General features: G+C 41.2%; 1 protein-coding gene across 1 annotated transcript in view; it reads right to left on the bottom strand.

Moving 5' to 3' along the window:
- cacna1c (calcium channel, voltage-dependent, L type, alpha 1C subunit) overlaps positions 1–27,827 on the bottom strand; it is a 178,923-nt gene that overhangs the window by 120,145 nt on the left and 30,951 nt on the right. Inside the window, exons 2-3 of the mRNA XM_041963745.1 lie at positions 9,377–9,809; positions 2,736–2,841 (exon numbers count right to left, since the gene is read on the bottom strand). Of these exons, the coding sequence (XP_041819679.1) occupies positions 2,736–2,841; positions 9,377–9,809 (539 nt within the window). The remainder of the gene's footprint in view (positions 1–2,735; positions 2,842–9,376; positions 9,810–27,827) is intronic.

Genomic DNA, 27,827 nt, shown 5'->3' with positions numbered 1-27,827 from the left:
AATTATGTGAGACCTAAACCCAAACCTAACTCACATTCAATATTGTTAGTCAGCCGCATGTTGTACCTGTTAATACTACACAAAAATGTACAACTAAACACACACACACACACACACACACACACACACACGAAAACAGACAGAGTGAGAGAGATACATGGTTCAACCATATATTTAAGCCTCTGGTCCATCTGCACAGTTTCCTGTCTGTCAGAAGGTTATAAAACTAATTGACCACAGCTGTGGTGGTGGTGACTAGGTTGTTTGTGTGTGTTTGTGTGTGTGAGTGCATGTGTGAGTTGTTGTATCTTTTCTTTACCTAAGAGTCACCAGGAGGGGCCCAAATAACTCTTCAAGAATAGAAGACCTGAAAATAGGTTCATTTAGGAGGCCAAACTTGTCATGTAAGCGTGTGTGTACGTGTGTGGCTGCATGCCAGAGCTTCATGCTGTGTACTGTTTCAAAATGACAGAGTAGCATTAAAATTCTTCTCATTGTGTGTTGACAGACAGTGAGAGACAGTACGACTTGTTGCTATTATCCAGTAATGGCTGTGCAGTGGGAAAATGAATAAATCGCTCACTAAGCATTATTTGTCTTAAATGCAGGGATTTGCCTTACATTACAAAATACAAGTAGTTATTTACACGTCTTTGTGTAATATTTGTGCTACAACCTTAAACAGCTGTGCTACATGCTTTCATTGGTAACTACTTATCTTGGAAGTCAAAGCTTTTACAATGGATCTGAAGGTGCATTTTAAGTTCTGACTGTCTGAGTTGTATATAATTTACTCGTTATTCAGCATTTCTGACATGATTCGAAGGCTAAATAATAACAGTGGAATCTATTCAAAGATGTTAAACGAATGAAGAAGTTAAAGACGATAAAGAATACCTGAGATTCTTTAATCAGTACTTGTAATGTGATCACTGAGAACTGATCTGTAAAGCATTATTCTACATTGGCTCTGTATTGAATTTACTGCATGTACGTATGCCTCCTACAGAATTCAGAGAGAGCTAGAGAGAGACAGAGAGAGTGGGTGATGGACACAGATTAAGAGGATAAAAACAGCTGTCCTGCTTCAGTCCTATTTACTCTTCCACTGACTCATATACCTGCTTTGACACTATATCATTAAAGGATAAAATGAGAGGTATAGACACAGTAGAACAATTGAAAACAAATGTTACTTCTCCACAGATGTGCAACAAGCCCAGTGTAACTTCATGAATAGACAAGGTCAAAAAAGTAAAAAATGAGTCCTTTATTTTGATCATGTGACTGCTGTGTCCTCAGAATGATTTTTTATCCAGATCATATGACAGCAAAACTTATAAAAAACTAATAAAATTCTCTTAATCAGCAATTAGACCATGCATGGACATGCTGACAAGTGAACTGGCGCATACACATGACAAGCACTCTGAAAACCAAGGGACAGTACGAGCTTTCAAGAGTTAGTAAATGCGGCAAAATCATTCTTAGAAAGAAGGAACGATAGAAAGAAGGAATGACAGTGACAGATGTTACGGGGATTAGTGTCCTCCTCACACTAATACACTGGCACACATCTGCAAGCTGACACACACACACACACATATGTACATAAACTGTCCAGATACATGTCATCATATTGACTTATACCCCGGTGATTGACTTGTGATCTCTCCAGGGTGTACGCCACCTCTTGGCCAATGTCAGCTAGGACTGGCTCCACCCCCACACGGCCCTCAAGGATAAGCAGGTATAGCTAATGGATGGATGGATACCGATTTATATAAACACAGAGCAACAGAATGCTTTACACACATACTCGCACCCCTGTGAGCCGCCAAGTTAAGGTAATTAAATAAGAGGTTTGGCAAGAAGCAGTCACAAAAACTGAGTTTTCAAGCAACAGATGTCTTTGTTTTGCGAGATATTTTGTTTTACTTTGAAAAATATATCAAATTATACTACATTTAGTACATTAGACTAGATGACATTATGGCGACCGCAAAATCAGTCTTCAATCAAAACAACCAAAACAGCTCACAATTCCTAAATCAAAACAACTACTTTCTGCTTAGCCAAACAGTTTCTGTTGCCCACAAGAAAATTATGCTTTGCCTTTGATCAAATCAACTCACATGGTTCTATTTGGTACAACTCAAGAGTCTTCAGTCAAAACAACCGAAAGCCTTCATTTTCTTCAGGCTTTAAAATGGAACGCCAAAACGCCAACAACTCTATAGCATCAAAACAATCAATGATTAGAGCAAATGATTCTCAAAGAGGGCATTATTCAAATACATTTATATCCTTCTTTTTTTGTTGTTATTCCATCCTGCTCTTTGCCTTTCACTCTTTTCACTCCACCCTTCTTGTCTTTCACCTTAATGAACCAGTCACGATGTCATACAGAATCCCCCACTCCTGCCTCTTAGATACATGGCAGCAAATCAGCTGGAAATGAGCAAATGACATGCTGCTCAGTAATGCTAATTAACAGACAAATCTGCTCATGAAACGTTTCATGAATCGACTGCATATCTAACAACATGTCAGTCAACACATTGCATCCATGAACGAAACAGGTGCTAGACCACAGCAGCAAAAACCAAGACACCCTGTTGTCCAGGATAGGGGGGGAAAAAGCCAATGAGCTGAACCAGCCTTAAACCAGCAACAACTGGACCAAACAGCAAGTAGTAAATTGGAAAGTAGCTTAAATATTGTAGATTACTCACCAGGTTGGAGTTGGTGGCGTTCGAGTCGTCCTCGGGGAAGGGGATGTAGACGGCTAAGGCCACACAGTTGGCGAAAATGGTCATCAGGATGATGATCTCAAATGGTCTGAGAGGAGGGTTAAGGAGTATGCAAACCAGAACAGAGTCCAAAAAACACAGGTGCAGAAACATTTACACAGTAGAGATCATCAGCTTGGTTCCTCTTCACTGGCATTCTAATGCTGCTGGTCTTGGGTCTGTGTAGCACGATGCTGAATTTCTGAGTGACTCTAGGTGGACTTTAAGCTCTGACCATTTGGTGCATCATACGGCATTTTCACACCTGTAGTTCCTTTGCTCTGGTTCGGTTTCTAGTCATGCTGAGAAAATCCAAGTGAACCACCTAAGCACGATTGTTGTGCTCCACCTGCCCAAGTGAATTGCACCAAGGGGGAAAACCAGACTTTAACCGGACTAAAAAGCGTAGGTGTAGAAACACCCAAAACTGCATCACTGCAATTGCATTGGAGTCATTACAGGAGAAAACTTGATTCTGTCCACGCCAATCACATTTTGGATCAGGTCTCATTACTGTCAGGTAGATTTTGAACCAGGTCTGCTGTCCTCAGGACCTTTTTGAATTTGACTGCCTTTTTAAAGTATGAATATATACACACCAGATGAAGGTAGGTTTTCAACCTCTGGTACACAGTAGAAAATAATACAGACTCTGACTTCTGGCCTTTCCGGATAGAATAGTTGACTATCGTGCATGTTATTTCAACAAAGAGGTATTTTTAAACAAGCTAATACATCCTTACATAAGCAGAGGTATATATACACATATAGCAGAGTGCGCAAGCAGTGTACACAATAAGAGAGATCAAAGCTGTTGAGTTTGCCTTTTCGTTAACATTAAGACATAGTGGGTCACTTAGGAACCTCTTTGTGTGTGCAAGGGGGGTTAGAGAGACAGTGCATGCCCTAATAAGGGTGCGGCAAGGAGCAGGCCTGTCGCGTGGAAGACGGGATGTGGACAAGAAAGAGTGAGCGTGAGAGGGAATGAGAGAGAGGAGAGAGTTTTTATATGGAACGGTCCTTGAGAGGGGAGTGACCTCATTATTTTTGGCCACAGAGAGAGAGATAGAGAGAGGGAGGGAGAGATACAAAGTGAGAGAGAATGGAGAGTGGAAGGAGACGGAGAGAGAGCAGGAGAGAATGTGAAGGAGAGATAAAGGAGGTCTGGCTTTCATCAACACAATTACTAACTGCCACTGCTGTCACCTCCCTCCAACTCTTTTTGCTCTGCCTCTTCTTCCATTCATTCCTTCCTTCCTTTCTCCCTTTCCTCTTCCCTCCTGGCTGCATGTCAAATTAGTCTAGACTCCAGACCTTGTAGCCTAACATAAACAGCAATGTACTGATGAGTTGTCAGAACCTCAAATCCAGAAGACAAACCATGAGCAAAAGAATATACACTTTTAGCTCATGTTTAACACACTGCATGAGACCATACACGCAGGCTTTCCAAGCTTGGGAACAACATTTTAAAACTTGCTGCACTGAATCCAACACAAGTGTCAGTTATAGCAGGTGGGAAGCCGAGGATCAGTCATAGCCTTGTTACTACACAATAACAACTGGTAACGGATGGCTGGGGTGCATGTGCACTGGATCTGGGTATACTGAAACTTATGAAACGCCACTCGTGGTGTACAGTCTACACCCTGCCAAAACCCACAGAGGGAGTTCGTAGTAGTACTTGAGAAGATGACCAAATTGGAAGCCATACCATATATCTATAATGTGACTCTGATGATGTTCTCAGTGATGGATTACAACACTTTCTGTAGCTAAAGCTATCTAGAACTGTCTGCAGGTAGAGTTTCACAGGAGTAAAAAGATTATGAAACTGATGGCTGCCTCCCTGAAATGATGAATCCATTCAACACTGTGCAAGGGATAAGAGTCTGCACTAAGTGTACATCACCAGCATTGTTAACACACATTATTGCCATTTGCAAAAGAGCAAGAATTGAAATTTGTGGCTCTAACGTTAATCAAAATCTATCCCCACCACATAAAACGCATGAAAGTTTTTTTTTTTTCCTATGTACATTAATATTTTGATATTACCTAGTATGGTTTCTAATAGGCTGGAATGGCAGAAGAGTGATGACAGTCTCTTGCCAAATAAATAAAGTTTCCATTAAAATAACTAGAAGTGAACTTAACAACTTCAACAATCTTTTACCACCTTTTATCACATCTGCAATCTTGCTGTGCGTAGCCCCTCTAGAAACAGCCCTACTATCCATTTCAGAGCCACAGCCCTGCAGACAGAAAGAGTGAGGGGCAAAAAAAAATGTTTACGGCGATCTAATACTTAGTTTATGTTTGGATTAAGGACTGACCCTTGAGCATCATAGACCACAAGATCACGCAGCTCATTCAGCATGACACTAAAATCAAAGTTGATCACTCACCCTTGTACTGGAGGCTCATTAAAACACACTCCAGACATGCGGGGACTCACAGAAAAACAGGCCTGTGACTCATTCTGGGTTTCTGACCCATAAATTAAAAAAAAAAAAACCCTTGAGGTCTGCTCACATCAACATGACATAAATTTACTGTTTGGTAGCACTTGGAGGGAATTTTGGGTGTCTGAGTAAAGAATCAAACCAAGAACCAAGTCTATTAATAATGCACTGTACATCAATCAGCATAACAATGGCAAATAGAAACTTTTAACAGCATTGGACCAAAGACATAAGGGTTGGTATGATTGAGGATTTTGCTCAAAGCTAATTGTCGGGACTGACTCTGACAGCCCAATGAACATAACAAAATTGAAATCAGCAGCCAGTTAGCTCAGCAGGTTTCGCAGCTGACATCATGTGGTATTCACCAGGGTGCCACTGTCTGAGGCATTTTGGAATTTCACATATACATTCAGCATTTTAACAAGCTAACTGTATATGCTTAGGACAAATTGTCGCATCTGCATCTGCAGACACACCGGAATGCTGTTATTCTCCAAAATACTCTGCATTCAGCAGTTGCCTCGCACAAACACTGCATGCAGCTGCACAACAACACAGCACAATCTCTTATCTCGACAAACCCAAGTGAGAAAGCAGGGATGTGTTGATATCATCTGGGGGAGCAAGCTCAACACTCTTCTGTGTTTTGCTGAGAATATTTATCTCATTTTATGATTGAGCAGAAAATGCCTCCAAATAGTGCAACCCCTTATATGACCTGATGCAATGCATAAGCTGTTAGCAGGGAAATAGAGTGTGTGTTTGTGTGTGTGTGTGTGTGTGTGGGTGTGTGTGTGTGGGTGTGAATGAACTCAAAGACACCTTTTCAAAACTACCACTTAGTGTGATTTCATATAGAGAACATTGTAGTTAGACGTACACCTGCCCCTGCTCCCTCCTTGTCTCTAACACTGACCTTGCAGTGTGCAGGTAATGCTTAAATGCTATAATTACACCGCATGTGAGAGTGCCGTGTCTGTGTGTTTATGTGTGTGTGTGTGTGTGTGTGTGTGTGTGTGTGTGTGTGTGTTTTAGTCCTTTATCATCTGTGTGCAAATATATGCGTGCTTCTTCAAGAGTGTTGCGGGTTCTCTTGTCTAAGCGTGTTTGCGTGCATGTGTATGCGTGAGCTCAGACGGGCCCCATCAACCTGTTGAGAGCAGCAGCTGTTGTCATGGTAACAGAGGAGGAAGAGAGGAAGATTTCGGATCTACTATCTCTAGAGACAGAGGTACTCACAGAATACAGGACACACACACAAACAGATGCAGGGGCGCACGCACATACACACGTTATGCCTATAGAATAAAAGCACATGAATGCTTAACTATACATGCATAAGAAAGCATACAGCACAGAACACAAAGTCACCCACAGACTAATGTTCAACCACAGGCTGCATTTAAACAGACTCACACTGCAGGTATGAAGGACATCCCAAAGTAGAACATTTAGGTAGACAAGCAGGCAGAAAGACAGTTTGATGGGGATCTTTGAAACTAGTGAAGGACAAAATTTACTGTAATTTTTGCAGTCCTTGCTCTATCCATGTTTGTTTTTTTTACAACTCAGACTCCATCCTGTTTACTTCCTCCTCTCTTTCTTTCTGGCCTTTCACTCTCTATAAGAGCCCTCTTCAATGTATCTCCTCTTTTCTTCCCTTATCTAATTCCCTCACCTTTCTCCCTGTGTGACTCTGTCTCTCTCTTCCCTCCCTTCAGAGCTGTTTAAATGAATGATGCCGGGAATTGTGGGTAATGATCGCAACGCTCATCAGTCATTGGGTGAGATTGTTCCAGAGACCCTGAGGGATTGTGCATGCTTTTTTTCCCCAATGCTTTTCTTCCTTTTTTACCACATGAGCACAGCTGGACAGGCTATCTTAAGGTCTACTGCTGACATGTTGACTTTTAATAATTACTATAAATACACAAGGTGATCAGAAGGATAATTTGCCTGTGTGCCCTTCTGAACCACATCGAGGGGGGTTAAGCACACTTTAAAAGGCAGGGCTCTTCCCATGGGAAATTTAGAGTTATTTTAAAGAAAAAATGTCTATTGTTTGAGTGATATGCATGAAAAACCACACGTCATGGTGGACTTAAGGTCCTGGCCTTTCACATTAAACTGAGCAAAACCATGAAAACAAATGCAGGACCAAATTGAACCAAACATTGATGTAGTTCTTTGATAAATATACACATTCATAAGAATGTCACAAATAAGAATGCCCTCATTTATCGCTGGATATTTAACAAAAACATTCCTACTGCTGTGAGAGTATGGTGGCTATATAGTAACACAGAGGGGAAATCCAACAAAAATAGTTGATATGGGGTTGCAAGCCAGTCCTGGAGCTTCTGATATGCATGTGGGTAGAATCTAGGAGTGATGTACAATTATTCTGAACAGTATTCTTCCGTCGTACTTTTACTCATTATAGCCTCTAATGTTATCAACTCTGATTTATCCTACTTTGATAATTCCCTAATGCACCCATCTTCAAACACACACATACAAGCACACACTTCTTCTAACTCAACTTCTCTTTCCTCACCAATTCGCTCTGCTTTCCACTCCTCTCCTCCCTCATGATCCCCCTATCCTCTCTCCTCTCCACCCCTCACTCATTATTTGCCCTCCCCCTGCTCTGTCATTTTTCTTGTTTACCTTCCCCATCCTCCCTCGATCCCACCCTCCCTCTTCAGCTACTCAGCTCCATCATCTCTCCTGTCGACATCCACGTCCTGCCCACATCCCTGCCCTTCTCATTTCCCCCAACCCCTCCTCTTCCTCTCCCTCGCTGCCTCTCAGGACAAAGTGTGACTACGCTTTTGCTGAGTTCATGCTCATGTGGACCTTCTCCTATTATAGATCACTTTGACTGTGACACTGACCATTTCTGTCTCTTTCCCATTCCCCCTCCATCTCACCCTGAGGGAAAACTAAGTCATTATGTTCCACAGCTTAAAAGAAAAAGACAAAAACTCCAGAGAAGAGGAAGGGTAGAAAGGAAGGACGGATGGAGGAACAGCAGGAATAAAGGGATTTGGACGGACAGAGGGAGGGAGAGACGGGTAATAAATGAGAGGGAGAGGGTGGGGGAAGCAAAGGAGGAACAGAGGCATGGATGCCTGTGGGAGAGGGGATGAACGCAGTTAGAAAGAGGTAGGGGAGAGTCATATGCTGGGGAGAGGTGTGAAGGAGGGATGAAAATGACACAATTTGTTTTATCCTCCTGTGAGAAAAGAATGTAAGATGAAAGAGAGCAGAAAAAGAGCGAGGACAGACAGAGGAAGGGGAGAAAGGATTAGGGCGAGTGAGTAGAGAGCAGAGAAACACGCCGAATGAGACAGAGAATGAAAAATGATTAAGACAGAAAGAGGAAGTGTGATGCATTCTTAACCTGTTTATGTCCTGCATGCCCTCCTTTTCCTCTCCTCCTGCTCATTCTCCTTGCAATGTTTTTTTCTACCTGTATCCATCCATCCAGCATCTATCCATCTACTCCACATTGGAGGGAAGCAAAACACACCGTATTACAGCCAATGTATGTAAGATTTGCACAAAAATATGTGCATTTCTCTGGTTTTGAAACTTGTTTTAACAGATGTAAGCTTTTACAGTAAGTCAATGTGCGCAACTGTGAGTGCAATGTGTAGGAGTACTGCACTCACAGTTTCAAATGATCTGATTTGGAAGGTACTTTATATGCTTTTAACATGACAACAGCATTGCAACATGAAAGATTGTGACAACAAATTACAAATGTCTTCCTCTGCTTACTCTGTTTAAGGTAGCACCTGTGCTGGACTCTGTTATTCCTCCATCACTGACTGCTCACTCTCGTTTGTTTCCAGTCAGGTTTATCTTAAAAGAACTTACTTCCTCGTCTACCTGATTTGAATGTCCCCATCTTATAACCAAGGGCAACGTAGTGTAAAACATGTGATGGAGAAAACTAGAAGCTTAAGAGGGCAGATTCTTGACAGGTTTTCTTCAGGTTATCCAACAAAAGTGAATTAATTAATAATGTCAGGTGTCAACCTGTAAAAACACTTTCTTGAGAGTGTTATTCCACCCTGCAGACTCCACACATGGTTAGGTAAAGGATACTTCCACTCCACAATGCTGATGCAGGCCCTGCGGATGGGGTTCTTGAGCGTGAGACAGAGCAGGGCCCGTGGCGGCCTTGTGGCTGTCGTCGTTGTCTGTTTCTTGGGCTTAGAGCTATAGTGTTGCCTCTTCCTTTGCGTGGAGCTGGCCGTGGAGATGGGCCCGCCCCCTCCCGACCCAAGCCCCGCCCCTCCGCTCGATGCTGCGTTGCCCATCATCTTCGCCTGCCGCGCAGCGTCAATGGCCGCCTGCCAGCTCAGGGCCGCCCCCGGTGTGGGGATGTGCTCCGGGGCCAGGCCCACCACGCCCACCCCGTGGTTGACCCCGCCCCCGCCTCCATCATGGTCGCCATGGCTACCACCGCCACTGTGCTCGTTGGTCAGGCCGGGGGGAGGAGGGCGAGGAAGGGGGGGAGGGGGGGAGTAGTCGGAGCCTGGCGTAGAGAGAAGCAGGAAGGGAAAGAGAAGAGAAATTAAGTTAGAAATCAGTGTCAGTAAGCTCTTAAATCACCTCCTTCAGTCAGTAAGTGATTCACTTGTTGATTTAATACATCACACATGGTTCCTTGAAGCTGATGCAGTGTTAAATTTTTTTTACAGTTTGGTAGTTTACTTTGGAGGCATCAAGAGTGTTTGAATTGTTGACATATCAGTTAGTGAGCCCTGTGTATTTTCCAGACACTGTAGCGTCTCCCCGTAGGATAGACCGATGACTAATATACTTCCATCTGTCAAGCAAGTACAACAGAGCTAACTGTGTGCTGTTTAGTTCCTCAGCATATTGTGTAGGTTATGCAGTCCATTCACTTTGTGTCAACAACACCACTCATCGGACCAGCAACTACCGCCTGGTGTAATCATCATTCTCAGTGCTACCATTATAATTTTATCTTACCATTCTTTATCGTTGTTACATTTTTTAAATTACAGCTTTCTGTTTATTATATATATATATATATATATGTGTGTGTGTGTGTGTGTGTGTGTGATGTATTAAATAGCTATACATTAGGCTTTTTCCTGCCACATTTCTTGTTTTTCTTTTTCAGAATGTAAAGGCCAGTGTCCAAATTTTAAAACTCTGTTACCTCTAGAAAATAAAATTATAACCCAAAGTCAAATGTTTAGCAATCTCAAACAACGTTACTCGACACATAAAGAAATAAGTAGTAGAGTACTAGTATGGTGTAATGACTGGGGTCCCAAAATGCAGATTGTGAGCAAATCTTAGAATAAAATTAAGAGACTGCAGACAACAAATGTATATAGTGGGAAAAACAGAAGAGAAGAATGTTATAGAGTAAAGGCGGACAGAATTACAATAATCTCGGTGAGATTACATAGTTGTCTCACCCAGACTAATTGCAGGAATAAGACTAAGTGAGTAAAAGTACTGAAAGAAAGCGGATTATCCATACTGTATGCTCAGCCAGATTAAAGACAGTTATACATCCTCTCAGCCCTCCCATGCCTCTGACATCTGAACAAGGATTCCACAAATGCTCTCACCCTGTAGAGATTACACACACCGTGGTACGATATACCATTTTCAGGTTTATGGTTTCTGCTTAATGGAAACTACTGTTTATTTCTGAAATTAGCAAGTTCCAGGTACTGCTGCTATCAAACAATTTCAACAAAACTGATAGAACAGTAATAATAACCACTATGAGTAATGACCAATCTTGAATATACTTGAAAAGTTTCATATTGACATTTGAAAAACAATTGTTTGAGGACAGAATCACTTGCATTAATTTTTATAGAATGCATACAAGTTGCATACAGTAATAAAAAGAACCATCACATGGATGCATATGTGGTAGTACTGCATATGTTGCAATGCCATGAGTCACTGATTATATTATATATAGCACAGGTTGCCCCCCAGTGAAAATGGAAATCTTAATCTTGGCTGTAACAGTAATATGTGTGCAGTATTTGCATCAATGCCTTGAGCAAATTATCAATAGGCTGATTACAGTCACATTTGACCATAATGTAATTCAATGTCAAATTCACAAATCCCATAAATGCAGAGCTACCTTGGGGAGAAAAAGAATACAAAAGTTTAAGAGCCCCTGTAAAGTTAATCCAACCTCTGCTGTTACAACACAGATAAGGAGACAAAAACAGGAAAAAGGGAGAAGAGATGTACAGGGGTTAGAGAGAGGAGGCGGAGAGAGATAGACTTATCCTGTATGCTTAGTACGATTACAGGGTGGTTACAATATCCGCTGAAATCCCATTCCTCTCACTTCAGAGCTTTAAGTTTCTGCATATGAACTCAGGGTGGATGACGGCCTGAGGAAACGTTACATCAGATCCTGCAGAGTGGTATCTATATCACACGCACTGCTGTATTTTTAGTTTTTGGGTTTTTTTTAACCTTATTGATAGAAATTTTATTCTATTTTATTTATGTATAATTTTTAATTGATTTTATTTGCCTCACTGCAGTCCTGAAATGTTTTAATCCTGGTTCAATCAAGTACAGTAAGGAGCTCTCTTTTTTGAACAGTGCTGTATGAAGAAAGGTTATCAAAATTAGTAGTAATGTTTTGCGGGTGCCAACACTATGACGTGTATCACTGAAAAAAGTAATGCACTAGTCTCCAGTGTGATTTAAGTCAAAAACACACTTGTTCAGCAACTAAATGCCTCACAAGATGGGTGCAGTGCTACAGAGCAGCATCATGCCTGTGACCTCTGACCTCCCTCTCTTCACTGCTAATATCAGCACATGCTATTGCTGAAGCCACACAATATGACTGGTGAAAAAAATCTATCCAAAGGTACTCCTCACTTAATTATTAATTTAAAAATCACATTATTTCACAAACTACTCTACAACAAAGGTAATTACTTAGATTAACAATTAAGGCCTACTTTACTCTCTGTTACTTATCGTAGCTCCATCAATGTTTCCTACCACAGCCTCAAAAGCCACCACTCCACACATGGTATCTTCTACATTTAACCCAACATGTACAGTGGTAAAAGAAGTATTCAGATCATTTACTTCAGTAAAAGTAGAAATAATACAATGCAAAAATATTAAATCACAGGTAACGGTGCTTTGATCAAAGTATCAAAGTATAGAGTTGTTGTGAGCAATACGTGCCTGATTAAGAACTGTAGAGGTGTCCTTAAACCTTGCTCACATTAATAGTGAATATTCTGTACAGGATGAGCAGACAGCAGACATTTTGACTTATTGTAATAGGAAGAGCACAGGTGTTAATAATAACATGAACGATGCCATGAAAATGTGACACTGAGCCAGCATGCACATTAAGACGACCATGAACCAAAACAGCTATTGATTTGAGCCAACGTTAATTTAATTATTTATACCCGTGCTTTTCAAATGTCATCAAGTACATTTTGTATAACAGGCCTTTAATGAAGCAGTAAGTGTATTATTCTATATCAATTATTGATTTAATGTTAATGTTACACATGCATTCATGTGCACATTAACACTTTGATTTTTTTTAACTTGTGGTGAGGGAGCTGCTTTTATTTACTTCATCCTTATCTACCATTGAGTGGTTAAATCAATCAATTATACATAGATAGATAGATAGATAGATAGATAGATAGATAGATAGATAGATAGATAGATAATCATATCATATGTGACAAGATTTTTGTGTTTTGGATGAAAGTTTTGATATGTTAAGTTGTTAACCAGCTAAGATAGCTGTAAAATATTGCGAGTAGGTTAAACATTTGCCTCTTAAATGATTTAGTAGTACCTTTACTTACTACGCCGAAATTTCAATCCAAAATACGTAAAAATCTTGCCATGTATCATCCTACATTAAACCACTAAATGGTATGTAATGATAAAGTAATTAAAATGAGCTACCACTCCACAAGTTACAAAATTAAACTGTGAAATTAGCTAACCAGTTAAGCTAGCTAGCGAAGAATGTGACAATAGGCTACAATATTTTCGTTGTAGTAGTGTAATGAAAATACACAAGTGAAGTACAAGAACCTAAAAACTGCACTGAACAAATGATATTGGTAGCGATACTTACATACTACATTGGGAACAATACATGCAACGCTATACTTAGGTAGCGTTACATTACACAACTAACAGGTTTACAACACATTAGCGTGAGGAAACGAGCAAAACAAGCTAGCGCTGTATTTAGCCAACAGCCACTATCTTAGCCAAGGGGACCGCACAAAAGCAATAGCATCAAAACAAGTTGCTCGTCGTTAATCTTAACACTACATAACATGTAAACAGGACAAATGTGAGGTTACCAGAAAGCCATTTCCTCTTGTGGCGCCGGCTAGCCGACAGGACGTCACCTGCAGTCTGTGCACCAAGCTAACCATCATGAAGCTGTCGTGGCTAACAGTTACATATATATCCCCTCCAGTGAGACTAACTGTGCCTTACCAGTCAGATTTAACTTTACTACTTCTTATTAGAAATAAGTAATCATAATACTGATTATTCTGAGCCCTCTGCAGCCAGACAGGACCTGCTTGCTGCTCAGGTGACCAGTGAAAATGAGGATGAGAAACAAATTTTCATTAAATGACCTTTCACTAGTTTTACTTATAGTTTTATGCCCGATTCCTAATATTGGCTGATTTACTCCGCATTTTAGAATTTTATGCAATGACTTGTTTTATTGTTATTGTTTTTTTTATTCCTGTGATTTGTTCTTTTTTTATTTCTGTTTTATGTCAAGCATGTTGTAACATTTGTTTAGATAAGTGCTATATAAATAAACTTTATTCATTTTTTATTACAGCTAAAATAAAACAGGAATGCCCCGAAGGTAATATTAAAACAAAGGCACTGACTAAACAACAACACGAGATATGTCTGCAAATATTTAGGAGCAGTGCACTTCGAATACAGTGCCCAAGGAGGTGTTCTTTACATTCGTCAGCGGTGAAGTCACTTGGTATCAGATGCAGCTGTGCCTTATGGGAAATACCACTGTGGTTTCAATCTGGAGCAACTCATTGCTTGGACGGAACCATATTTTCCCCATTTTCTCTAAACTCTGGGATTGATTTTAGGGGGTTTCTGCGATTTTTAAATGCGGAGAGAGCCTAAGTTAACAGCGAAGTGGACTTTTATGATACACACAAGTATGAACACACACACACATTCATGAGGCAGGCTCTGCTTCTACTGTAGTACTCCCAGATGATTCTCTACACTGGGAAATGTGGTCCTCTTTCTTTCCACCGTTGACTCCAGTGTGAGTTAATATCTGCTTCCTGACTGCTGTTGCACATCATCATCTCTCCCTATTTTGCTCTCTATCGTTCACACACACACACACACACACACACAGACCCTCAGTGGGGTACACCCTATGAGAGGGCCAGGCAGTGTGAGATAAACTGATCACGCAGCAGTACAATATGCTGAAAGTGATTATATGTGTGTGTGTGTCTGTGTGTGTGTGTGCTGCATGAGTGAGAGTGTGAGGATTAGAAGAGAGTAAAACTTTAATAATACTGAGCCACTAATCCGCCTGGCCGCATGTGTCTCTGATGGTCTTTCCTGTCGCATGCATATGCACAGTCATGTCATGTCATGCGTGTGTGTGTGCTTGTGTGTGTTGTGCGATAAACTGTGTGCCGACCATAATACCAATCCTGCAGGAAACAAAACAAAACAGCAGCCCGTGGAAATATGATTCTGTGTGACGGATAGAGGGAGGACAAGAGAGGGAAGAAGGGATGGAAAGAGAAAAGGAAAGAGGATGCAGAAGATGGAAGGCGGATATATTGTGGGAGGGAAACAGAAATGATAAAGAAAGGGAAGAAACAATAACAGACAAGGAAAAGAGGAGGAAACAGGAGGAGGAGATTAAAATCTAGAAGGAGCAGAAAAAGAGGACAGAGGGAAGATGGAAAAAAAATTGGTGGAGGGCTCGGGTGCTTAACCACGAGTGACAGGACTTAATCCAATAATTTATCCATCCGTCATATGACTTTGCAGCAGAAAATATTTCACACTAATTCACTCTTATAGTATTACTGTCAGTGCAGTCAATGGTGCCAGTACAGACAAAGGTTTCCACAGTATTTCAGCCAGTCAATGGCTCTTACAGTACTACAGTCAAGGATTGTGACTCTGCTTCGGATAGTGTTATTAGTAGCTACAACCCCAATTCCAAAAAAGTTGGGATGCTGTCTAAAACATGAATAAAAAGAATGAGAGAACTTGCTAATCCTTGCTATACTCAGTTGACATTACAGTAGAAACAGCACAAAGACAACACACCTTAGGGCTAATAGGACATAGCACACACAAAGCACTGCAGTCAGTGGCTATACTCGTGCCATTACTGTCAATCATTGTAAAAATACAATTAAAGGTCCACTTAATACTACAGTACTCCCTCCCTCCCATATTAGGACAAGAACAGGTGGAGCCAATCATGTTAACGATACCTCAGTTCAATTCAAGTGTCCCGAAAGCCATAACAGTGAGCTGAAAATCATTTTATTATTTACACCTGTGCTTTCCCTGCTTTGATAAGTCGAACTGATGTGTGTGGCTCTGGCTAATGACATTTTCGAGCTCCTCCACACAGTTGATTTTAATAATTTCAGCTGATTAGACCTCTTCTCAGGACTGAATAGAGGAATAGCGCAAAAGAGACACGTGTGTGTGTGACTGACATCCCCTTTCACTTTGTTGCACCTGTTAGGGTGGGACAAATTACTCAATTATAATTCTAATCAGTAGCTCAACCTGAGCAGAGGTCTAATAAACCAGAATAACTGAAAACACCTGAGTGCATGTCTTTAAAGTATGTGCTACTGTACTCAATTTAAATGTGCATTTTCATATGCAAATTATGTATTAAATAATATACCTAATCTGATTGTACAAGCTACAGCCACTGAAAATCACATGCGTTTAAACATACTAGCTGATGTAGGTGCAAAAATAAAACAGAACAAAATCCAATATGAAGCAGAGGGACAGAGCAGAATACATTACAAACACATACATCAGTCCAGATCCTGTCAAGACAGTCAACACTCACTTTAGCTGAACTTGAGGTGAACCTAACAGGGCCGAACTTCAATGCGAACTGAACTGCAGACCGTAATGAGCTGTGATACAAACTCAAGTCAGTGGAGCTGTTATCTATTTAATGATAAAGACTGGAGAGAGATGCTATCACTGCGACTCCAAGCACTCTGCCGTAAAATCACACACTCACACAAAGAGGGTGCGACACATTGTTCTGTCTAATATCGCTTACCAATAAAACAGTCCCAGTACAAAACGCAGCTACTGCATCACGAGAGGCTTTAAAAAACCCTCTGAAACTTTCAAAGCCCTCAGTTGCTCTGCTCATTTAATTGGCTCAACCAGATAACGTACAGCCAAGTAGACCAATCAGATTATCCCACACCAAATCGGTCTCTCACATCATCTCCTCTGTGTGCCCTTCTCTCAACTCTTTTTCTTCATTCATGTCTCATTCCTCTCTCTCCCTCTCTTCCCTCCATCTGCTTTTGCTTCTGTCCCAACAGGGATCTGTTTGGGTGGACACTGACAGTGATGATGTAACAATCAGTCAATTAGCTGATGATGACACAGCCACACACACTGTGGGCCCTCACCTTGCAGCAGCTCTAATTCAAAATAAAAAAAAAGAGAGAAATCTTATTACCAGCCTTACTAAGGTCCAGAAAATTGGGCCTGACCAGTGCTCTTTTTTCCCATTACCACACACACACTCACAGTGATACGCACACACATACACACTACAGACCACTCATCTACCGTCCCAGCTGACTTGTCATTTCTTTTGAAAGATGACCTCCTTTTGTGACTGCACCTCTTTTTCTTCCTCTTTCCCTCTGCATCTTTATCCTCCTCTTCCTCTTCCCCCCTCCTAATCATTGCCAAATCCCTCATCCACATCTCCCTTTCCATCTCTTCCCCATCTCACATCTTCCTCCTCTTCATCCCTCCATACCTATTAACAATCACCCTCCCTCCTCCCCCCGCCGCTTCTCTTCTTCATTTTCTCCCTCTTTTCTGTCTAATCTATGTAGCTGTCACTCCCTCCATTGGTTCTCCAGCAGCAGACAAGTTCATTTTCAGCCTAGCACCCTTCCTCCTTTCCTCCATCAATCTAGCCCTCCTCATCTTGCCATTATTCTCTATCTCTCTTGCTTTGCTGCTTCTCATGCTTTCTCCCATCACTTCCCTCTCTGTCATTTTCAAATAGCTGACAAGTATTCTCTCTCTTGCTCTCTTTACACAATTTCTCCATCATCTATATAGTCAAAAAAAAGTGGCTAGTCCATCACCAGCCTCATGCACAACATCTCTGCCTTACACAACCACTTTCAGACTCTGATATTGACTAAAACAATAAAACATAAAACAGCGTAGTGGAGCTGTTGCCTCATTATTTATTTATTTATTTATTTTTGCTCAGAAATTATGATTGCCACTGCTTGGATGTTTTTCAGGGCTTGTATGACATCCCATTATGCTTAACCCTCATTATCATTGTCATCATAAATACCAGTTGTAAGCCTAATATTATTTTTATCCAATTTATGTGTCATTCACTCACTCACACACAGTGTATGCACAGATTCAAAAGCAGACTAAAAGGTTCATCTGCATCACTTGTGTACATGTGCATGAACTTCATACCCGTGCGTGTGTGTGTGTGCATGTGTGTGTCTCTCATTTGTCTCTCTCTCGCTCCGTCCATATGTACCCATTATCCGGCCGAGTGAGCACACCACACAGACACACCTGCTGCCCTCAGTGTGCACACATGCACACACATGCAACCTCGCACACGCGTGTGCGCGCACACACACACATGCCGGCTCCCCTCGAAAGACAAGACACACGCCGACACCTGCTCCCCCTTGATGTATGACCCTCCCCAACAGACGATTACAGTTCGCGCTGACACACAAGTGTATGCACACGCACACCAGACCCACACAGCATGAGCAGGACATGCGTGCAATTTACAAGGGACACTCAGGAAGCGGCAGATCACATGCTTGTGATCAGACCAAACAGGCTCGCTAAACAAACATGACAACTTGTCGTCCTGTACAGAAAATTCACTATAATGGACAAAAGGTCGGCCTATTGTCAAGGGAAATTCCTGCTCATTTGCTGTGCATTGAAAATAAAGTGCCTCTCATTTATCTGAATACTACGGAGCAGTAAACACACCTCTGCCTGTTACAGCTGAGGTTGTTTGTCCCATTTTGCCCTGTCAACAAAAAGAGCACATGTACTTTTTTTGTGTTATAAATGAGGTCATTCGAACAACAAAATGGCAACAGGTATTTGTGATGCTCAACACTTTTTTTTTTTTTGTAATGCAAGAGCCTCTGTGCTGTTATTGCACTTTCCGTTTGCGGTGAATGCGGCTTATAAAAGCCCTATTGTATATGGATTTATTCATTAAACTGTTACATACTTTCTGGAGTGGGAATTGAAGTGAAGGGGAAATGATAAAGTGTGTGTGCACACTCCCCCGCACATGAGGTAGATATGACGGTAATATGCCAAGGGAATACGTCTGTATAAATTATGCATTCGTGCTGCGCATGCAACGGCACATTGCTCACTGTCATCTGGACTTTCTAGTTTATTACGGCCCAGCCCGGCCTCCAAACTGTGAATCACAGTTCTGAAGCCCTGATTGGTTGTTGTTTTCTTATTCCCAGGAGGTCAGGGTGGTAGACTGCTTGTCTTTGAAGCACAGGGTAAAAATATGGGACTCTAATGTATGGATTTGCTGTTATAAGGAATTTTATATGTAAAAGTGCAGCTGACCAATGGGACCAGAAACCAACTGGAAGGAACCAAATGTCCTTTGTTGCCAGGGGATTTTAACACAGAGTGAATCATGTAAAAGAAATCCTCTCAATGGCAGTATTTTTCACATTAAATGCTGGAGCTTCAGGAAATTAATCAAAATAGCTCAAAGGGACTGTAAAATGTAGCTAATTGTCATTTATCCCCTTTCGAGTGACAATTGCTGTAACAATGACATACAACAGTAAATCCTCAGAGGGCTAACTTTGAGCCAAAGATAAGACTGCATGGATTTAAGCTGTTTAATTCTTTGGAAGTCAAGTCAAACCACCTCCTTGGCGGGCTCGCTGAGTGGCCTCAGCCAAATCCATCATGGTCTTATTTCCCTTTTTCATAACATGTGAATTTCCCTCTGATTATTTTTCTTTCCTGGGACCAAAAACTAAATATACAACATTTTAATATGGTTTTGAGGTTTAACGTTATTTACAACATGCAGTACCTGCTTAGCTAGTTGTGGTCTGATTTTCAAATTTCTCAGCACTGAAAATTTACATTTACACAATTAAGGAACTTTCTTTTCCCATGATTGTCTTCTTGAAATTTAGCTCACAGTAAATATTACTAATGAAGACTCGTGTGGTTAGGTTTAGGCTGCAATAACATTTTAGTTAAGGTTAGGAAAATAGTGGTTTCAGTTAAATTTTAATAAAGGAAATAAGTCATGTCACTGTTGACTTTTTCTGTAAAGAACTGGCTCAACAGTCTTATACCTCTCTCATGACTGTACAATTAATATGAAGCTACAGCCAATAGCTGGTTAGCTTAGCTTAGCTTAGCATAAAGACTAGAAACACTGGGAAACAGCTAGTCAGCTATCTCAGTGAAAATGTAACAAAAACCACCTACCAGCTCCTATAAATCCCACTAATTAACACACCATGCCCTGTTTGTTTAATCCCTACAAAAACCAACACATAACGTGTTGGTTTATGGAGGGGTTCTGTGCCTGACTACATCCTGATCCGGCGCAGTAACTTCCTGCAGTCTTGTCGTCATCACGAGGTTGCCAGGCAACCCCCCATAAAACAGACAATTTCTAGGAGATGATGTTGCTTTTTCAGTGTTGTCAGGTGAGCAAGTGCCTGCACAATTTTGATTGGCTGGATCTGACTACTAGTTATTGGGGGAAAGAGGTGCTTTTATGTTGCATTTTTATTTTTTCCAAGACCAGACTTAAAAACATGAGTGCAACAGCTGATTACACTTAAAATCTTAAAACCCAACAATACAAACAGCCAACAAAGGCTGACAGACAATGTGACAAATGTCATCATAGTGACGTACTGTCTAACCCACTGCAAAAAATGGATGACTGCAGCAATACTGATGATTCACTTATGATGTCAGTTCTTTATACAATAAGCTCGGTGCAACAGAAAGAGTCTTGGTCCATTCATTGCTGCTGCTGAATACTAGAATTCATCAATAACAGAACTTTATTATGCAGAAAATGACTGACACATGATACATTTCTCCTTAAAACAATTCTAATGGAGGACATGCATCAATAGCTGACAAACAGCAGAAAATTATTTCACCCTGCTTTGAGTTATGACACAACCAGTGCCAGCACCGGTATCAGCATCCCTGCTTGAAACATAAGGAGCTGCGATTGACAATGAATGCAGGGTTGACGCAAGTGAGAGAGAGAGAGAGAAAAGATGATACAAAGAAGGACTCGCGAAGAAGAGGAAAGGCCGAGTGAGCGTGAGGAGGAGGACAGAAGAGCAAAGAGTGGCAGGGCTGCGTGGAAGAGGAGGAGAAGGAGGAGAAGCAAGAGGAGGAGGAAGGCTTGTTCACACAGCGCCTCCGTGCCGACCTTGCATGCACACATATTCACACACAGTGCAGGCAGCAGATATTAATAACTCCTTATTAATATTCATCTGCAGTGGAGAGATGTGAGGCCAGAGTAACCCAGATACAAGCCGTCTCTCTACCTGTCTCTCTCAGTGCGTCGCTGCTTATATCCAACGCTGGCGCTCTCCATCAGCCCGCCTGTGCATTGTACATATTAGCCACTGAGCTGACACTTTCATCCAATTCGCCGTGAATGAAACAGCAGCCTCTGTTTCTGCATCATGAGGCCACCCTGAGCTACAGAGATTATGGGATAGGTGGGCCAAAAGACTTTGGGGATAATTCTGTATAATTTTGAGCTCAGATTAAAACAAGTTGACAGTACTTGTTAGTGATAGGCCCAGAGGGGATGTGCTTTGTTGGTTGATCCATGTCAAATGTTGTCTTATTTAATTTTATTTCCTTTTGCCATACCCTCTAGTCTCCCTCTTTTCCATCATTTCTCTTTTCTTTTTATTCCGTGCTGTACTCTGTGGTCATTTTATGATGTACTGTGTAGCATACTCCATTCAGACAACGCTTTCATCCAAAGTGCCTTCCGGTAAAGTAATTGCATACATTTTCTGTGTGTGTAGCCCAACTGAATGGACCTTCTAACCTTGGCAAGGTCATTACAATGCAAAACCAACTGAGCTACACATGACCACCTACGGTACAGAATCAAACAGTGTCTGGAGGATTTCTGTGGGATGTTTTAGCCTCCACGCATGTGCCGTAGGTGTCTGATAGATGCTATTTTGCACAGGACAACACAATAAGGTGCAATGAAAGTCAGCAGCAAACACATTTCATGATTCCCAGCTTTCTTGACACCATTTAAACTGTCCTCAAGAACTGTGAGCACATAGTAACACAAGCACAAGTAAGCAAATAGTTCACATACACCAGCGACTGAACGGAGCAGATTATGCATCATCTCACAGTTTAGATTTACGTTAAACACTTGGGTACTTCCTGTATGTGTCATGCTGTAAATTTGATGTTCTCACATTATCATATTTTACACATTACTGATGCACAAGAACATAGCTGCTCCCTCAGATTCGTACTGTTAAATGCTTCTACAAATTTCACACTTGCATTTGCACATGTGAAGGCATTGTACAGACAACTGTCTTGCCCACTTACTGGTTTCTCATATCACAAATGGAAAAGAATAACATTTAAACATAAAATATTGCCACATTTCATTTTGATATTTCTGCTCTGATTGTTGGATTTGTATCGATTCTACTGCCAGACTTTGAAAATATCACCAGCCAGAATGCAAACACTGATGGATATTAGCTTTGGCTGCAAACGCTGCCATTCTGGCATCAAACCAAAGCTTCACTTGCATGTTCAATTGCACATTCAATCGCTCGCTTCCTGAAGTCATCTTGCAAAAACACACCATTTGACGGTAAAATGTGGAAAAACTGAGCCTGAAACCCTCCCAAATTCTCTGGGCGTCCCTGGCATTGTTGCTGAAATGAACACGCTCCGGTGCACTTTAAATAAACCTTCACAGTGCATGGGTTACCATGGCAAAGGCACTTGGCTGAACACTGTGGCCTATTTTAACTAACTTTGAACTAATAGTTGATCTCATCTCCTTGCAAGTCCACATAAGAAACAAAAATGCTTTTGGAAAAGAGACACATTTTCCTCTGAATAAACAGTAGGTGTGACTGTGTTCTATACTGTGTATAAACTGATCCAGCCTTTAAAGAACTGATGCACAGTAACACATACTTTCATGCTGGTCCTATACGCATATGAATCATGTCCAAACTCTCTACAGTTGTCGTTCATACATAGCAAATTTAGCATTTTTGTCACAAACTGTGGGACCTTGCGTCTGTGGTATCATTTAAATACAGGACAAGAATCGAAATGGCAGGAAACAGCACACTTTCAAGGTTGTTCCTTTGCTTTCCTGCTCTGTTGGCTAGTTTACAGTCTTTGCCGAGCGTGCCAGCAGGACTTCCCGACCTCACTCTCTAAAAAATACAGACAAAATGAGCAAAGCATGTTTCCACCAACTGTTACAGCTGCTGCAGGGTCAACAAGAGGTTAAAGTGGGGTGTAAAGGACGTGGCTTTTTGCATGTTAAAAAATGCAACAATACACTAGGAATATCTGCACGGACAACGTGATTGACTAACAGTCTACCCTCTGCCTTTGGGCAAGGAATGTAACCCTCATTTGCTCCACTGGGATCATCCGGCAGCCAGCAGTAGGAGACTGTGGTTGTATTGGGAAGCTGCCAGGAAGGAGTGTGTGGAGCTGTATTAATGTGAAGCAGAGCATTGATGAAAATGTAGCAAACATTCTTACAAACTACTTCCCCTGGATAAAAAGGGGAAGCAGATTTAACCCAGGGTAACCGAAAAAATAAACAACAAACAAAAGGGTGTCGAAATGTTTTCAATCACTTTCATCGGCCTCATCGTTTCAGAGAGAGAGAGAGAGAGAGAGAGGCCTTTATGTGTTGAGAGAATGAAGCAGTCCCATGACAATAACAACACGAGCTGAGGAGTTTGAACAGAAGCTTTGTTGATTTTTATTATCGCGTCACTTTTAAGAAACAGATCCCCAGTGCTACTGATGTGCTGCCGTTTTGATCCCTGCTGAAATATCAGGTCTGAGGTGCATGCCAATGACAAAAAAAAATACATGCATACAGTACATGCTTCTGGAGAACACACACACACATACACAGTAGCTGTTTCTGAGAAGCATATTTGAATGTTTAATATGCATTTTTGTCAGCTTGTTATCATGTTAGCCATATTGACTTTGTATATTTCCTGAAACATATTTGGCTGCCTTAACTGATGACAGATGGTATAACTGAAGTGCTTATAATGGTATAATTTCACAGGCAGATTTATATTCATTTGGGGTGCTTTGATACACAAAGCTGGGGTAATTTTTCAATTTCAGCAGCCTCCTATGGGAAACTTTTTGTGAGCTAGGCCAAAGCAAGTCAAAAAAATCAATACTTTGTGTTTATCTAAGGGGCAACAAATTAATATTTCACAGTACCGCATTCAATCTGCCTTTGTGTTACACAGATACGCATTTCCAAACAAAGAGTGTATAAATCCAGTGAGCTGATTTTGGAGGCTCGGGAGGTCGGAGTCCCCCTGACTGTTCGAAACTGCCGGTTACTGAACTTTAACAGGCCCCACTGGAGGAGTGTCAGCCTGAAAAAACACAGCCACTTGTTTAACACAACACCATTAATAAATAATTCTCAGCTGAGCCATAATATTATCAACCATAATACCCTTTAATATGAAGCTATTTTCGAATGAAATGCAAATGCAGACATTAGGTTTTAGTGAGGGGGGGAAAAACCCTACAGCAGAATGATGATTCTGTTTGTCCTTTTAATGCCCTGCTAACAAACGCACACTGCACACAGCTGCTATCCACGGTGCAGAAACACCAGATGAACAGAACAGAACATACAAGAAATTAGATATTTTGATAAAACTGTTGGTATGGATCAATTACCCTGTTTGAAATATGCACTGTAATGACATGACATGCAAAATAGTGCTTTCTAGTAATAATTTTGAGTCTGATTGTATGCGCATGTTGTGGATTTCAAGCAAAAAGTAAAAAAAATACTTCAAAAACTATTGTGCAACAAGCGAAAGAGGCCCAGTTCAAATGTTCATTGTCAGAGTGGATTATGAATTTTCTCCTGACATTATGCTGTTTGCTCATGTCTGCAGCTTTGAAGAGAACGTATGGCTTCACTACAGTGCTGGACAGTTACATAACTCAAAAAATGGGAAGAAAAGGCAACAACGTGAATCGTTTACGAGAGAATCAATGACGCGGTTCTGTTAAATGCACCATCAAACACTTAAAATTGGCTTGAAGAATCATTATCATGACCTCTGCTGTAATCATTTCTTCTATGACCTCATGAAACAACAGTAAAACAGTGTATGCTTACACAACGCCATGCAACACGAGTCACCATTAATGAGACGCTCATCTGATCAGACCACAGTAATAAGTTCACAGAATTCACTCGTTGCCCTTTAGCCGGGCTATGCTTAGACGCTCTTCGCTAATGAAGCCAACACGCTGAGGTGAATACCAAAAAATCCCAAATAACAAAATTCATTGTATTAGATTCTCCTCGCGCGTTTCATGCTGCTGTTTAAATACCCTGCATTTTACGGCCTCGCTCAGCTGGGTCACATGATTAGCCGTTAGCTCCTCGGCTGGCCACGCACAACATCATGCAATTTGCTCTTTTTTTGCTGCGAGTTTTAATCTTGCCCCGCTCATAGTGATTAGGGGTTTTTAGCCTCAGGGGTCATGTTGACTGTGACCACATCATGATGTCCACTCCAGGCTGAGTGCTGTGATCTGTGATCCTCTATGTGTTTCTGTACCCCTCGAGTGCTGAGCATCCTTTTTTTGGCCATTTTTTGCAGATCTTTTGACCGAGCAGCTTCAAGGACAAGGTAAAAAGTGCAATTGAATTCATCTGTTTTCTAACAGATTTTGTGAATCATCCTTGCAGTAAACACAAAGTCCTTTTCTTTTTTTGCATGTGTGCGTCTCGTCCAATTTTCTGTCATTTAACACTTGATCAAAACAAGCCTCGTCTCAGTCAGAGCACCTTATTCTGAGAGATGGAAAGAATGCGCAAGCGGATAAAGAGGAAACAGGGGCAACACAGCGTTAATTTATTTATCTGTATCCTATTTGAGATTTTAAAGCTGGATTGGATCTGAAGATAAGGTCAAAATCACAAGACGGCATAAAAAGTGTCCACATGATCGAAAAGCTCTCAGTTAATTCAAGAAAAGAAGAAAAGGGAGAAACTTAACTGCACATAGGCAGCTTGAGTTGTGAAATTCATTTGGATAAAAAAAAGATAAAGACGGAATATTGCATTGCAAATCAAAAGTGTTGTAAAATGGTTAATAACGTTGTACTGCTACTAAAGTCATTAAGAAGAACACGCCATAAAATTCCCCACGAAACGCTCATTATCAGCAGACCTGCCACAAATACAGATGGCCCTGAAGTATAAATGAAACTACGATTAACCACCATTAAGATTCCTTCAATAAAAACCTTCATCAGCGAAGAGAAGAGGGGAATCGAGGTGACGCCATTTTAACTGTCGAGTCAATAAGTGTCCTCACAGGAGGTTGGAAACATTACGTGTGTGTGTGCGTGGAAGTGATCTCAAAGGAGCAGATAGACGGAGCTGTGAAGAAGTTGCAGTCTGACGTACAACACGCCGGGGAGCCGTCAAATGAAGCACATGTGCGGTAATGTCTCACAAAGCGAGGATGGCACACAATAGACGTCTCCGTGCTGCACAATGGTCCGTTTTTTTGTGCCCGGGACCGTAAAAGCTGCGTGCACGTCCGTGAGCACGCCTGTGATTAATTGACGAGACTACAGAGCAATAAAACGCTAATGAATGTGCTCTCATAGTTTAGCTCGGCAGTCTGGCATCGCCACAGTCTCAGAGGGAGCGTTAGGTTTATGACGCAGGCCCTGCCCACCCTGCACAGCCCCCGTCAGGAGACGAGGGGCCATGGGAACTGAGGAGGGAGCTACGAGCGCCGGTTTAATTTAAGCCGTGCAACAGGCAGTCAGTGATATGAGAAACGTGGAAAAATGCTGGGTCATTTTTTAAAAGCAACAGGTAGCTCAAAGGTTGACAGTATGATTACAGTCCTATCTGAGTCTCAGCGTGATGATGTGTTGCAAACGTCAGATGGCGGATATTTAAACAAATACTGCTCTTAATACTGCTGATATGATCTCACATCTTTCTTATTATACCTTTCACTCGCTATATGTTTGTTTTGAGAGTTTCGGGTTGATTTTTTTTTAACGTTTTATCGATCATGTTGAAGGCAATTCATGTTGTGGCTCCAGAAAAAACCTGCTGGTCGTTCATGCACCGAGGCTGAAGAGCAGAGTGAATGGTGCTTTTGCTCTCCGGACACCTTGACTGCCTGAGGAAATGTTTTTTATCGTCTTTTAAACTGCCTCCCCATTTGGATATTTATATCTGTGATTTGTTTCATTGATATTGCAGTTTGCTGGTTTTATATTTTGCTTGTGTTTTATGTGAACAACTTTTGTTTGTTAGAGCAACATTAATACATTTCATTGCAACCCCGATTCAGAACAGAATGTGATAAATTGCTAATCCTCTTTGACTCACACTCAATTGAAAACAGCACAAAGACAATATATTTAATGTTTGATCTCATCAGCTTCATTGATTTTTGTAAATATCTGCTTATTCTGAATTTGATGCAGCAACACGTTTCAGACATGTTGGGACATGAGCGACGAACTACTGGGAAAGTTGTGGAACGCTCCAAAAACACACTTTCATTCTGTTGAAAAGTTTCCACAACTTCGTCACTGGAATCAGTCCAAAAGTGACCCATCAAATTAGCTGGAGTACTGTATCGTGTGAGCTACAGTAGCACAAATGCCAGCTCCTCTCTTTTATGAGGATACTCACACACACACAGAGCCACAAAATGACAGAAGTTATGGGAAAGACCATGCATAGATAAGGGGTGCAAAAGCTTTGTATCAGACAGCTTATATGAAGGCATATATAGTTAGATTTTACCCTGCTGAAAGTCTTTGTATATGTCTAAATGCTTCTATCTGAGAAGTGGTTATGTAATACAGTCCGTGGTTTGTGCTGATC

The sequence above is a fragment of the Chelmon rostratus genome, chromosome 22 (genome assembly GCF_017976325.1).
Source record: "Chelmon rostratus isolate fCheRos1 chromosome 22, fCheRos1.pri, whole genome shotgun sequence".
Taxonomy (NCBI): Eukaryota; Metazoa; Chordata; class Actinopteri; order Chaetodontiformes; family Chaetodontidae; genus Chelmon; species Chelmon rostratus.
The sequence above is the reverse complement of the archived record's forward strand: the minus strand, read 5'-3'. Positions and strand labels throughout refer to the sequence as shown.